This window comes from Hoplias malabaricus, chromosome 1, assembly GCF_029633855.1.
Source record: "Hoplias malabaricus isolate fHopMal1 chromosome 1, fHopMal1.hap1, whole genome shotgun sequence".
NCBI classification, from domain to species: Eukaryota; Metazoa; Chordata; class Actinopteri; order Characiformes; family Erythrinidae; genus Hoplias; species Hoplias malabaricus.
In genome coordinates, this window is record NC_089800.1 from 69,449,577 (window position 1) to 69,464,662 (window position 15,086).

Consider the following 15,086-nt stretch of genomic DNA (forward strand, 5'->3'; position numbering starts at 1 on the left):
AAAATATTCTAAAGTCATTACCTACAGCTTACATTTTCTGAAATTACAGTAATTACCCTAAAAAAGTACATAAATGTCCTAACAATGCTGCATTTACAACATACACTAATGAATGCACACCCCTTTTCAGCTGACCCCATCTGGGAATAATAGAGGCATTCCCTGGGTCATCCAATTAAAATCATGTCCTGCTACGTCCATTTTGAAGCAGAGTGTTTGACACATTGCATTTTGGATACGTCTGTCAAATACCAGCTGCTTTCTGATTGGCCAGATTAATTTGAATAATGTTTGTTTCTGCTCCACATTTCACTGCACTGCATCCCCCCACACTTGACATCTACAATCAAAATGCTAGTTAATGCCCTCTCAGTCTGCGATTCAAACTCAAATTTAGCTCTACCCTGCTTTCTCTGGACACTGGACTGCACTAAAAATAGTATTACTTCAGTGTTGTATCACATCTTCAAGCCTAGCGATGGGTTCATGGCCTCATTGTTTCTGACTTGGAGCTCCCTCTTCTGGACAAAAGCAGTATTAAAGATTAAACATAAGCCACTCAGTTCAAATTTCAAAGGGTTTATTCACAAAATAGATGCATAACAAAAAAATACAGCAGCACTTGTTCATATAAAAGGTCTCTTTGTATGTGAAAAATAACTTTTAGAGAACATAGTCAAGCCGCGCTGCCTTGCTCTATTCTAGTGCAACATGTTAAACGAAGCCACACAGGCACAAGATTGACTCGGACCACACCGAAGTCTGCTCGCATTTAGCCTAAACAACATAAAAAATACTTACAAATAAAGAAAACATCCAAGTGCAAACATTCTAAAAAAATTTTTTTTACTGACCAAAGGCAACTTTGACAAGTAGCGAAGCTTAAAGTTCTTTCAAGCTCAAGAGAAATCATTCTCAAAATGCATGACCATTTCAATCATTTGTGGTACACAATACAAGTTTTTTTTCCTTATTCTTTTATCTTAGTGCAACATGGGTCCATGGTAAATGGAGGTCACGAAACTAAACATGAATTCTTCAGCTTGCTGCGGATGGGATGCTAAAAATAGGCAGGCTGTGTTTTGCATCTTTCGATGTGCAAAATATATTATCTTCAATTTATTACTTTTAGCTGGAAAGGCTCTTTGGGTGTAATCCAATCACATATTGACAATCAAGTACAAATGCATCTGTCTTTAGCTGTAAGACAAACTCACAGCAGAAGTGCTGATTTGGGATCAGTTTTTAGGTGACAGCACTTAAGAGGATTCGTCTAGATCCAGTCTAGACCTGGCATCCCCAAACACACTGTAGTTCCAAGGTCAGTGTAAAGGTGTAGACCACATTTTGTTCAGTTCATTTTTAGGACATTTCTATATTCTGAAATTAAAGGGCATTATTAGGGCGGTTGTCCCCATTGGCTGCAGTGCCAGCCTCTACTCTTCCGGGAAGGCTTTGCAATATGTGTCAGAATGTCACTGCGAGGATTCAACTGACAGAGCCAGAAGAGAATTAGTGAAGACAGGTACTGATGTTAACTGATTAGTTCTGGGACATAGTTCCACATCTTAAAGCAGAGTGGCTCTAGGCCATGCTTGGCAGTAAGCATATTTGTAAATAATGGGTGAAGCCCAAAGAAGCTGAATTTATCCATTAGGAAGGCCCTCAGATACTTAATAAAGTTACAGTGGTTTTAGAGAACTGGCCAGTTCTTATCAGCCAGGCTGCTGTGAACAAAAGCCTTAAACGTCCTTTCTGAATATTTAGAAGCAAAATAAATGCATTTTTACTACATTTAATATTAGGCCAAAACATGATATGCCAACCTCCAAAGTCAAGTGGATATAAGAACATTTTTTCCTCAAAGGAGAAAAAAAAATACTTTGGCCTATTCGCCAACCAGATTACACCATCAGTGTAACGTTTAGTCTGAAACTGGGCTTAGCTGGTGTTTAGTGGGAGAGGGAGGACTAAAAGAAAAAAGGAGGGGAAAAAATTTTTTTAAAAAAATAAAGAATTACCTGAGGAGAGAAAGATGCCATGACGACAGTAGAGTGCCATGGTTTCTTTAGGTTTACAAACCATTGAGGAAATAAATAAAAACCCATAAATATACTTTCATGGATAGATTGTTGAATTAGTCAATCTAGCCCAGCAACCCCCCCCCCCTTTTTTTTATTAAACAAATCATTTGTGACCACTCCTAACTACTCAGAGCCAACTATGGCAGGCCACATGTTTCTATCCATAATGTTATTAACATAGTCAATGTTTTACAAAATCAGTGGTTCCCAAAGCATTAATTTACAAATCCAATGAGTTGGAGGAGAGAAGAGAAAAAAAAAAAAATAAAAAAAAACAAAACAAAAAAAAAAAACGATAATGCACAGGGGCCCCAACACTGAGACTGGAAACCATTGTGCTAAGTGCTAGTTACGATTGTACAAGTCAGTGAAATTCATCGCTTCATTCCAACAAATAAGTTCACATATTTCCAAGACCAATACATCTGAAAAAAATTGGTATATATTTATATATGTATATGTTTGTGATGATTTTTTTTATATAACAGAAACTAAGCTAATTAAATTCATCCAGACTAGTTGAAATGCCTTTGATTAGAAGCTTATCTGTCAGCCTTTGAGACCTTGTCGTATGCAATATGAGCTGTAGCAGACGACAAGAGGAGAAACGGGGTAAAAGCAAAAGAAAAAAAGCTCAGGAAAGTAAACAAAGCACAAAACGAGAAGCAGCATCAAGAAAGGTACGAAATAGAAAAATAAATATCTGTCCATTAACAGAATCTTAGAAAGAGCCACATGTAAGATTAAACCGGGTCAAGTCTATCATGCTGTTGATATTAGGTTATCAGATAACGTGTGTAGCGATTTTTTTATTAGCTTATTCACAACAAAAGCCTGGAGTTTTTGGCTCTGTTTGGCTTGTGTGGTCAGAACTGTGATGCCAGACTTGGCTAGTTTTGATGCCTTTGAGAAAATGTGCTGATAAGGAAAAGGTTTACTGTTGAATTTGATAATTTCCACTGATATATGAAGATCTTACAAAGATCATTTAATACAATGTAAATGTGTAAAAGAAATCGTACATGTGGCTCCTCCAAGTGCTGCTCTTTTTTTTTTTGGATTACACAAGAAAAATATTTTTAAAGTTGACACATAACTTCACATAGTTTTCTTGGTACATATTACGTAGACATTTTTTTTCCTTATGATGCGAGAACACCACGTCGTAAAACCTCCGACCCATAGCGCTGTGTGATTGGATCATGACTCCGAAGCCGCTGGGCATGGCATCTCTTCTTCTGCTCTGATTGGCTCTGCTCCGTCTCGGTGGTGAAACTGCGGTTCTCCGCACCCGTCCTTAACCGAGTTCTGATTGGCGGAGATGTGGTGGGGGCAGGACTTGCATCTAGAGAGCTGATAGGAGGAGAATTGGTGAGGTCCCGCCCCTCCAGTTCCTCAGGTTCTCCTCCTGATGTCCTATCGCTTCGTTTGGGAATCCGGAAGCTTCCCCAGTTTTTAATGTGCTGTGCTGACGTACCATTGGCCAACAGCTTTCCCTGACTAGAACTCGTCCTCCGCAGAGAACCATTATACCTGGACTGCACTGTAACAGGAAAACTTTTAGCTCCTGTTTCCTTGCCTTCAACCTCCTCCACTCCTTCCATCACGCTGCTATGATCCACAGTGTATGTTTCCTCTATGACCTTTGGCCCTGACTTCTGTTTCTCTCTCACCGGCAGCTGAACCCACTCCATACTCTTCCGCTTCCTCCTCCGCTCCTCCAGAGGGCGCTCCATTTCACTTCTTGTGTTTTCAGCATGTCTCCCTCTGCTCTCAGAATACATAGCTGTAGCAGAGTCTGTTGTTTTGATCCCTTGCATTCTTCCGGTACCGCCAGTATCCAGGACCCCCTCTGGGTTGGACAGCTTCCCCAGGAACGAAACGTCTGCTGCATCCTCAGTCTCACAGTGACCTTGTTTGGTGCCTCCATGACACAGGAGGCCTTTTCTCTGGGAGTGTTCAGTGGCACTGTTCTGAGCTGCATGACCTCTTAGGGGCTGTGGGGATGTAGATGCTGCCCGGAAGTAGAACATAGCCTCCTCTAATCGCCTGGTCGAAGATATACCTGCAATGCAAAGGCAGACAGGTAAATAAATAAGCACGAAGGCTGTTGCATAGATAGGAAAATAAATAATTAATGAGTTCAATCCTCAAGCTTTCAGAAGCCAGGAGTCCTACAGAAAACAGCTGGCCTTGCTCTTGGAGTAGGCAAGATGCCCCACCTCACTCCCTCGGTTGATGCACTGCACACAGGTAACAGTATTATTTCATATTTTCCCTTGTTCATCAAAGTCAAATCTGACTGTAAAGTCACTGCACACTAATTTCACAGATGATTTTAATATTCATCAATTTCATCTCAGGCGTATCTGTCTACTAATCAATCTCCCATCTGTCACAAGCTCATGTACATTTGATTGTTTTTTAAAAAAGTCAACTTCTGTAATGACTATAATAAGAGAAAATATAAAAATTTATATAAATTTTCAAAAATTGTGTGCATGGCATTCCAGAACAAAAGTGAATGTTTTTTGTGTTTTGTTTTACATGTACATTGATGTACAGTAAACAAATGCTACTCTATTAAAAACATTACACTTTGCTTTCACTACAATTTTTACTATTAACACCAAAATATTAATTTTTAAAAATAATCCCATCTTTCTAACATCAATTTAAAACCTCATATTTACTTTAAATATTCTAGTAGTTGTAATGTTAACAATATAAAGACTGGTCAGCGGGGGGAGCACTGCATTCAGTTCTCAACCTCAAGCTCCACCTACAAGCACAGGCATTTTCTCACAAGCCTCTTAATTCCAACTTTTTTTTGGCTCTCTACCAAAACATCCACAAGAATTAGGGCATGTTTATGTAAATAATATGTAAATTAGGCCTGGTCCTTTGGGACTTGATTTCACACACTGAAGCTGACTCATCCTCTGCGTTCAAATCTCCAGTCCACGTTTTCATGTTCAACAAAAGTTTCATCAATCAGGCGATGAATAAGTTGCATGTCACTTTGATGAATTAGGGTTGTAATATGTGCGTTTGTGCAGAAGGGGCCTTACCAGAGAGTCTTCCCTGCTCCAGCAGTCTGATGTGGTGATGAAATATCTGCTCCTGCACTCGACACACAGAGCGCTTAATTTTCTCCCGGCGGGTCACCATATAGGTCAAGTTCCGCACCTGTGTCCGCACAGACAAATACCATTTAAATGATTTTCATTCATTTTAAATGTTTGTGGTATATTATGCCACAATTACATGCAGCAGTCAAGTATTTCCAAAGTATTAAAAAAAAAATCAAAATTAAAAGATAAGGTCTGGTGCTGAACCTGGGCTACTGACAACTATCAAGTTTCATAGCAAAGCTTCCGAAATCCAGCCTTGCTTCATATTAATTCCACTTGTTCTCAAACACTTGTTTCACTTTGAAGAATTAATTCTGGGTTGCAAGTGCGTTACAAGACTCAGGAAATCACTCATTCATACTTGAAATTCCAACCCATATTCTGAAAATAAAACTACAATTTGTATACAACAATTCTACATACAAGTCCAGAAATGATGTGAGTCAAAAGATAATAAAGTACTAGGAATCGAAGTTTAGAGAAACTGCATGAACAGATGGCTAAAAGTGGACCCCATAAAGACATCAGTTTCCATTTCATTAGTTGAATCTCAGAAGTCATGAGATTTTAATGAAGTGGACAGTGCATAACCATTTTCTCTTAGCTTTACAGATGGGCTGGGGGGGGGGGGTTTAACTGCCAAGGTTTGTCTTGTGTCTGAAATGCTGAAATGTGTTAAAAATAATGGATCCTCCTTTACACCAATTAGCATATTTAACTGCCTGCCTAAATTCATTAGGCATGTCTCAAACTGTTAATTTCTTCAATAATCTTACTTTTCTAACTTAATTACTTAAATAAATTATTAAAAAAGCTCCTGCTTTCTCCACTACACTGTTTGAGTTTTTAAAAAACTCATCATTCTCTTGTAGGGCATGACAGAAACTGGAGGTTCTATTGTCTATATGCCCTCAACTCTCCTCGTTTCCACCTACTTTGAGACAGACTGCACCCCTTAAGAGGAGCGTGTGACTGATGGCATGGCTTGTGAGGTACCTACCCTTTCAAGGTCCTGCCGCAGATGCGTGAAAAGGCGGAGCCTGCGGAGCAGCACCTCTTGTTCCCGTCTAGCCAAGCTTTCCTCTTCCTCTCTCTTGGGCGTGATGAGCGGCTGGTTAAAGTTCACCTTCCGCTTCAGCTTCCAGAACTGGTAGAGGAAGTCCACCATTTCCAAAGGCAAACGCAGGTGCTTAGCAATTTCATCAGGGGAAACAAAGCGGTAGAACTCATCCTCCAGCTGCTGGACACGAAGCTTTCGCTCACTGAGGTGTGTCCCACGAGGGTCAGCATTAAAAACCGCTTCTTTCCCTGCCCCCCTCCCCCTACCCACAGTCCCTCCTCCATCCTCCTTCTCTCCTCCGTAGCCTTCTTGCCAGTCCATGCCTGAGTGCATGGGACAGAAGGATTTGAACTTGACCTCGTCATCATCTGTTAGGATGGTGTTCATCTTCAGACCAAACTGCAGGCCACAGGTCACGTGGAACGCAATGCGGCAACTTTTAGCAGAACACTGTACGAAAAGAGAAGAAACAGAGGAGGAATTAGTAGGAAATATAAGATGAGAACTGAGAAGAGTAGAGAACAGGAGGGTACAGAGATGAGGAAAGGATTATGTTAAAATAAGATATACAGAAAAAAATATTATGGTTATAAATACAGGGCTGAACTATTATATGTTTATAGGAAAAAAGTATGACAACAAATTTTTTTTAAAAAATTAGAAGAAAAACAAAACCGTAGACCCTGACACGATAATATGCAACTTGACTGCATTACAGCTTTCTACAACCACAGAAGTGCTGACAGCTAACATCTTTGTTTCATGTCCACACTCCTAAAAACGGATGACCATACGCTATGCAACTCTTATAACTGGATAAAGTTACAGCATATTTAATGTGGGCCCTCTGCAGTAACACAAATTAAACTTGCTCCCTTTGATGACAGAAATAGAAAGTGAAAAAAAGAACCTTAGGGCAGTCTGTGTTCGGGTGCCAGTCTGAATCTTGAGTATTACCTGTATGCAGGCTCCGGTCTTCTCTTTACACAGACAGCAGATCAGAGCCCATCTGTTATTGGGGATCTGAGACACACTTGTGATGGGCTCCATTTTCTCTGGGTTACCTATGCTCACCTGAGTAAAGAGAAAGACATCAGTAACATGTCTTTGACACTATGTATTATATTGTATCATGTTTTGTCTATACTGTGATCAGCTGACACTGCAATCTAACAGGTTTCATGTTTATGTTTATTATATCATATTACGCCAGCATGTATTGTGATGGTATGCATCAGTGTACTGTGTTATGGTTACATGTGTTGCGCCGTTACCTCTGGTATCCACAGGGCACAGCTCACATGGACCCATTTGCTGCCGCTGCGGGTGGGTTTCATGGCACCACCTTTTTTTGGGCATAGTTGGCATTTAGGAGAGATGCCCAGTGCACATGTCCGACACAGCCAGCTGCCATCAGGAACCTTGAGGATACCGTAACATGCCTGCAGGAGGAATGCATGAAACAAAAAAACAAATATATGGTATAAAGCATGCATAAATAAGTAATTAAGTAGGTACTGTATTAATCAGAGGTTTATCTGCATAGAATTCTTTGAAAAATAATGTAACTGTTAATGACATTTTTAACAAGAAATTTGTGATGAGTCAAAATGTATATGCTCAGTTCTATTTATTTCTTTTGTCACAATTTGCTGGTCAGTTCTTAAGTTTTGCCTCTATCTGTCCATATTACACAAAATAGTTGCTGTTGCCAGGTTAATAACTACTTGCCAAAAGCTACTGAGAGTTACATTCAATAGACAAAAGCTCTCTCTCTCACCTGATGGACACATATATTGCACTTGTCACAGAACACCATCTCGTTGCCATCCTCGCCATCAGGTGACTGACAGACATCGCAGACCACATCCTCGTCATACTCAATACCCAGCCCCTCCTCTGTCTCCATGGCGTGATTCATGTTGTCGTAGCAACTGCGCTCAAACTCCTCCATGACCCTCTCCATGGTGTTCTCGTCCAGCAGCTGCATACCTGAGAACGCAAACCCGCCCACACACCTGACCTTTAGCATAGCTGTGTTGTGACACAATTCCATACCTTTGAATGGTAGAAAATGCACAAATTACATGGCAGGATTTCCAGTTAAAGCTCACTCACCCATGGCACTGAACTCTTTGTTGGCCAATTCCAGCCAAGCCACGTCTTCTTCGTTCAGGTCATAACGACACATTCCCTCAGAAAGTGCTCCAATACCCACATACCCCAGCGCAGAGGCCTCAGCACCCCATGAGCGAATAAGCTTCTTTGGTCTGCTGAACAACAAGGCAGAGGATTTCTCTGCCACCACACTACAAGAAGGGGGGGAAAAATGTTTTCTTGTTGTCAATTTTTGCCAATGTAAATGTTTAATCTAATTTTGGCTATGACATCCATTACGCTGTCCTGTAAAATACAGCCATTCACTCATAATCGAAACATTCATTGTCTGAAACCGCTTATCCTGTTCAAGGGGATAAGTCAGAAGGCTACCTGGAATCACTGGGCGCAAGGTAGGAACACACCCTGGAGGGGGCGCCAGTCCTTCGCAGGGTGACACACACTTCCCCACTTACAACTACGGACACTTTTGAGTCGCCAATCCACCTACCAATGTGTGTTTTTGGACCGTGGGAGGAAACCGGAACACCCAGAGGAAACCCACGGGTAGAACACACCAAACTCTTCACAGACAGTCACCTGGAATTGGGCTCCAACCTACAACCTCCAGGACCCCAGAAGCTGTGTGACTGTGACACTACCTGCTGCACCACCGTGACACCTGTATTTAAACATCAATAAACTTTTTTTTCCCCAATTTGAAAAGTGCTTTGTAGTTGCTGAAATCAATGTCAGAGTGCCCACTCCCTCACACAGACAGTCATATATTTTATTATTGAGAGGTAGAAAAAAAAAAGCTTTAGTACAGAATGACACATTCAAGGAACTAGGTGTCTTAAAATTCACTGGTCACCTAAAGGTTTTTTTAGACACTAAAGATGAATAAAATGGTTATGTGGTGTAATTTACAATCACTTTTTTTTTTTTTTTTTTGCTTTCATGTTGGTTGGCATACCGGACTGTGGGTTTGGGAATGGAGTGTGGGCTCACAGGCACCTGTACCCCCTTCTCCCACTCCTGCCTCCAGGGGTCTGAAAGAACATAATAATCCTCGGGATTCAGCTGGTATGAGTCATGAAGCTTCATCGCCGTGATAAGATCTGTCCTGAACACCTGGGGGAGGGAGAGAGCAAAGTTACACCTGCCCAAAATGAACACTCACACAGTGAAATATGTAAATACGTGGACATATTTTTGGCCACTCATGATATTTAGACTAATAAAAATTGTACCAAAATGACATGAAAATGAAACAGCGGTAATTGTAGATACATAATATTTTAAGAACTTCTTTCTTTTTCTTGTTTCTGAGATATGAGGTTTGTTTTGTAACTGTAACAAGTTTTATAACTCACTCTAAATACATGTGTCTGTTAAATACATTTAAATATTAATAATAAAATAAATAAAATAGATTGATTAATTATAAGTGTAAATAAATTGTAAATAAAGTAAAGTAAATAGATTTAGTGTAAAATTTTCTGATTGGCTGAGAGTGTGCAAGGGGTGGTACCTCAGAGGGCCTCTTCCCATCCCGTCTCCTTTGAGAGCTCGACATCTGAGACCACGATGTGCAGTTACCTAGACAACAGAATAAGAGAGACAGAGAGAACGCCAAATAAATCCCACTCGACCAATGAGATGACTGCAAAAGCAGTTTTAATGATCACCCTAAGTATAGCTAAAATTACTAAAGTAAAACTTAATTAAACCCAGTAGAATACATCACTTTTCAGGTAAAATCTTTCATACCTTTCATCATCCTTAGCATGTTTAAAAGGGAAAGCTTCAAACAAATGAGCTGTTTCTTATTTAAAAACTCCCAGTAGATGCAAGAACACATGAACACTATATGTCCAAAAGCACAACTGATCTTCCTACAAGTTTCCAGTACAATTAGGGAGGTGAAGGGCTGAAGTGAGATTATCTGGATCACAAAAGCCACTCCACATCCCAAAAATATTGGGATCATTGAGATGAAAAATATAGATATGATCCAGTCCAGAGAATATTCCGCTGCAAATCCAATGCTCGTGACCTTTATACCCCTTTAGCCCACACTGTCCATTGGACAGGGTGACCTAAGGCTCATGTGCAAACAGCAATCCTAATTGTAAGTTTGCAGGAAAAGATTCAGTGTAAATTGTGTTCTAATAATGCTGATTCAGTACTAAAGTTTGACATAAGTGCGGTCTCTACCTCAAACCTACCTCATGAACATTTCTCCTAACCACAGGGACCTTGACCTGAAATAACCTCTCCAAATCTACAAAAAGCACTTCCTGAATCTGCTGCCCCACCTGTGTGTTTGTTTCCTGTATACACATACCTTGAGACTGTGCTGAATATACAACTAGGGCGTTGAAAAACGTTTTAGATAAGTTCATGAGGGTATTGCTTTTCAGCCCTGTTTTGCAGGTGGGCGTTTTCCTGGTCAAACAAATCCACTTTAGCTTAGAAGGGTTATGTTAATTAGCTGATTAATTGGATCATGTGCGTTGGGAGAGGAGTAGACACCAAAATGTGCAGGGGGTTCCCCACCACCAGGGATGAGTGTTATAAATGAGTCCAAAATATGAAAAACGTTTTTTTTTTTTAAAAAGTGTTGAAATTATTAGCATGCTCACATGTAACAATATAAATATATCACACACAAGGTCTACTTCCATTTACTTCCATTTCCGACTATTTTAACTACAGCATGTGAATGAATCTTGTGTCTATACAGGTCTGCTATGATACTGGGTCTACAACTGTATCTGAGCTGCACTGTTTTGGATCATTAGGGCAAAGATACAGTAGACAAAAATGAAAGAAACACTGAGCCTTAGGACAAACGGAAAAAGAAAGACAAAAGAAAAGCCTGAAAAAGTACTTACTTCCATTATCAGACTCCTCGCTGGTGCTGGGCACTCGGTTTCGCTTCATGGTCAGCTCCCCAACGCCTCAGCAATCTGCACACAGCAGTTTTCATTTTAAACCAAAACACACTGCACAGATGGTCTCGGACATTAGCTAATGGCCACACCGGGCGTTTGACTCCAATCAAGCTGCTCTCAGTAGAGCCTAGTGATATTAACATGAAGAGGTACAAGAAAATCAGACAGCTGCCCGTTTCACATCTGCTATGATGGGCCATACTGGACAAAACAGGACATGAGCTGATAAAATCAGTCAATGGATCATAACTAGATTTAGAAATGCCTTTGCCAACCATTCAATCAATATATACTTACATAAGGGCTAATATGCAGATTTGTTATTAAAATGTGATTTATTATGCCATACTGTAGGTGTATCCAGGACAATATTGACATGCTCTAACTCAAACACACACAAATCAAACAAAATTTTATGACCTCCACTGACCATACATAAGCACTTTGTAGTTCTACAATTACAGAGTGTATTCCACTTGTTGCTCTGCATACGTTGTTTGCACACTTTCACCCTGTTTATATGAGCAGTTATGATTTTGGTGGTGAACCATTGTCAGTGCTACAGTGACACTGATATGGTTGTGCTGGTACAAGTGAATCAGGCACAGCAGAGCAACTAGAGTTTCTGTCTCACTGCTGGACTAGGAATAGTCCACCAACCAAAAATATACGGATAACAGTGTCCTGTGTCCACTGATGGAGGACAAGCAACACAAAACATGCAGCAACAGATGAGCTGCTGTCTATGACTTTACATCTACAAGGTAGACCAACGAGGAACGTGTGAAAATGAATAGACACAGTGTCTACAAACTCAAGCAGCACTGCTGTGTCTTAGACTCTCCTACCAGGACAACACAAACACTATCTCACCACCATGTTAGTATGCATATGTTAGAGTAAGTCATTAATGTTTCAGGAAATTTACTGCCTACATCTTGGTTTACTGTGATCTTTTGAAGGCATCCGAATGATGTTAAAAGCATCACTGTGACGATGAGTCCGTCGTCACTTAAGTAAACAAATCTAAACAACAAAAAACTAAGCTATTCAAAACATGGGAAAATACTTATAAACTCCGCCGTGTATTTTCACACTGAAGACATATTTATATTAATCAATTCACTCAAGATAAATATGTGCATAAATTAAAACTCTATAATACATTAGAAGCTAAAAATTAAAGAAACAAATCGAAAACCCAAGAGACTTTCTACAGAAAGTACGTGTTACATAAAAAGGAGAGAGAGATAATTACTAAAAACAGAAACACGCTCTCTCAGGTTCAATCTCAAACGGTTCTCTGCTCCCTGCGTAGTGCACCAAGTAGGTGATGCGAAAGCAACTCCTGGACCAAAACGGCGCTACTGGTCCAGTACGGAACTGAACACTAGTGACTGAATGTCTAACCGCTATTTGTTAGCCATAATTTGCGGTGTTTGTCTACTGGCGGCAGTATTTTAACTCCTTCGCGGTGAACTACGTAGGGAGTAGGGTGTAGGCAGCAAGGGGCCAATTGAGTTTCTCTATATAGCCACGCCCCCTTCGACACGGCAGAGCAGGCTGTTACTGTGCCTGTGCAAAATTAAAATTCTAATGTTTTTCCGATATATAAATGTGTTTTATAGCATTCGTAACAAAGCTCTGAGCTGATTTATAACAGAGCTGTAGTTCTGACCAGCTTCTGGGGAGCAAGTTCCACCTAATCTCAAACCGAACTGTCGATGAAGTCGCCTACTGTTTTCTGGTAAACAACCTGTCTTAAAAGTGAAGTGGGCGAATGTAATTAACAGCGTTAATATTCTACAGCGCGGTTTCGGTATATAAAACAGCCGCTGTGTACAGAGTGAGGTTAATGTGTTTGGAAGAGCCACAACATTAAAAATCAAACTAGCAGTTAATTCACTTACACACAAACGCTACGTATGCAGGCCAGACAATGTTTATGTGAGTGCCGCGAACGTCAGAAAAGTTCCTGTCGAATCGTGCAAGAATATGGAATGCTAAATTGCCTTCTTCGTCAGGTTCATACTGGAATTTCCCGCTCCACCTTAAATGGTGCAGCCCCAGAATTCAACTGCTGCACCATTTAAGGTGGACCGGAAAATTCGAGAAAGAAGCTGCGAATAAGAATGCAATTTCAAGTATTATCCCTCAAAACATGCATTACTGAGTGAGAGAGTGCATTTGATAACATGGGGAAGATCATAACGCACATTTCTCCACAGCACCTATATATTATTTGTTTATTTATGTATTTATTTATTTATTTACTCCCCTACCCCCCTGAACTTAATCTTTTGGCGCCATTTTAATGACGTACTGCGTTTCCAGCCCATGGCCCGTCTCGGTTCGGCTTCAAAAAACGCTAAACTGCAAATGGTATATAGAGAAAATTAAGATAATATAGAGGCGAGCAGGCCGCGTCCACAGTAAACAGCGGGAATGACGAGCTGAAGCGCGGTTCGATATCGTTACCTCCTCCGGCCGTGGCGCTGCTGGAGCTCCGGCGCTGCTCTTCTCTCTGCGGCTTTAAAACCAACAGCGCTGCGGCTCCTCACAGTTTGAGTTCGGGCGGCACGGCGGAAGACCGTCGCCTCCCCACCCCGAGCACACTCTCAAAACACACGCACACACTCTCATACACACTCCAAAAACACACACACAAGTTACGTACGCATGTGTTGTGGCGTTGTTGGCTGCATTAACGTTTACGCTGCCACAAGAGGGCGCCAGTAACTAAATCGTTTTTTTTTTTGGAAAATATATTAATAATTATAAATATACGAAACGCAACATAATTATTCCTTTTTTTAGTGTCGTCTTATTACGAAATATCGCGCTAGACACTCACCCACACACACATATGTAGATGCACAATATAAGAGAGGGTGGGGGAAAGTTGCAGAGAAAACATGCCTTAAAATGTGTTGTACATGTTGCCTGCACTAAATCAGTGCTGTAACAAGAGGGCGCCAATAACTAACTACCACACACACACACACACACACACACACACAACTTATAAGGAGCGCTTTTCGGACTTAATATAAAAAATCAAAGCCAATCCAAAGGGAGCTCTTTTGCATAATAAAGGCACAATAATAATATTAATAATAATAATAAATTACATAACATCACATAATTAGAAGGGTGAACATCAGGGAAAAAAAAGATATGGATATTTTATTAGACGTTACTACCATTGGCCAGTGACATGAACAGTATCAGACTAAATGAATGTCACCAAAGATACCCTATTAATTGTAAAGGATAAAGTGAGGTTGGAAAATGTAGAAACGCATAAGGAACTCTTGTAAAACAATCCCACATAAACAAGTGGAGCTCAGGGATAAAAATGAAGGGACATTAAAATACAAGGCCTTTAACAATAATAATAAATAAATAAATAAATATGCAGGCAACATGATTTTCGTTTCTTAGTATTCTGTCAAAATATTAAATATTTCCGCTAAGTACACATTTATTGGAGAATATGCCAAAAAGTGTTTTTTAAAACGATTCTGTCGTTGCTGCCTGCAGTATCGCTCAAGGCCACTAGAGGCGTCATAATTCAGTAAAATAATACAATGTTCACTGTTTTCATAGTGTTGTCATATATTTGTGCTGCTCTAAGAATATAACGTGAATTTATGAGGAAAACTACACGGAAAAAATAGCGAGTGCATTAAACTGAAAAAGGGCGTTGCGTCATTGCTCCCTTTATTTACCCTGCCCTGCCACTAGACGG

General features: G+C 40.3%; 1 protein-coding gene across 3 annotated transcripts; it reads right to left on the reverse strand.

The window, feature by feature from the left end:
• Nucleotides 1-581: 581 nt before the first annotated feature.
• On the reverse strand, nt 582-14,021 carry jade1 (jade family PHD finger 1). 3 transcript variants are annotated; one of them, XM_066672125.1, is made up of 11 exons: nt 13,814-14,021; nt 11,276-11,350; nt 9,910-9,977; nt 9,352-9,509; nt 8,397-8,587; nt 8,059-8,270; nt 7,553-7,720; nt 7,236-7,352; nt 6,219-6,728; nt 5,156-5,273; nt 582-4,149 (listed from the first exon to the last, which is right to left on the reverse strand). In XM_066672125.1, the coding sequence occupies exons 2-11, from the start codon at nt 11,322-11,324 to the stop codon at nt 3,227-3,229; spliced, it is 2,514 nt and encodes an 837-aa protein (XP_066528222.1). In that variant the 5' UTR covers nt 11,325-11,350; nt 13,814-14,021; the 3' UTR covers nt 582-3,226. The 3 variants fall into 3 exon arrangements, with proteins under 3 accessions (XP_066528222.1, XP_066528232.1, XP_066528240.1); XM_066672135.1 differs by lacking the exon at nt 13,814-14,021 and adding an exon at nt 12,271-12,329; XM_066672143.1 differs by lacking the exon at nt 582-4,149 and adding an exon at nt 4,165-4,327.
• Nucleotides 14,022-15,086: the final 1,065 nt, after the last annotated feature.

Bases quoted from the DNA above. Each gene is read 5' to 3' on its own strand.
- jade1 (XM_066672125.1), bottom strand. From the start codon at position 11,324: ATGAAGCGAAACCGAGTGCCCAGCACCAGCGAGGAGTCTGATAATGGA. The intron at 9,978-11,275 runs GTAAGTACTTTT...TCTGTTGTCTAG, and splicing joins CGAGGAGTCTGATAATGGAA to GTAACTGCACATCGTGGTCT. The intron at 7,353-7,552 runs GTAACGGCGCAA...CTCTTTACTCAG, and splicing joins GTGCCCTGTGGATACCAGAG to GTGAGCATAGGTAACCCAGA.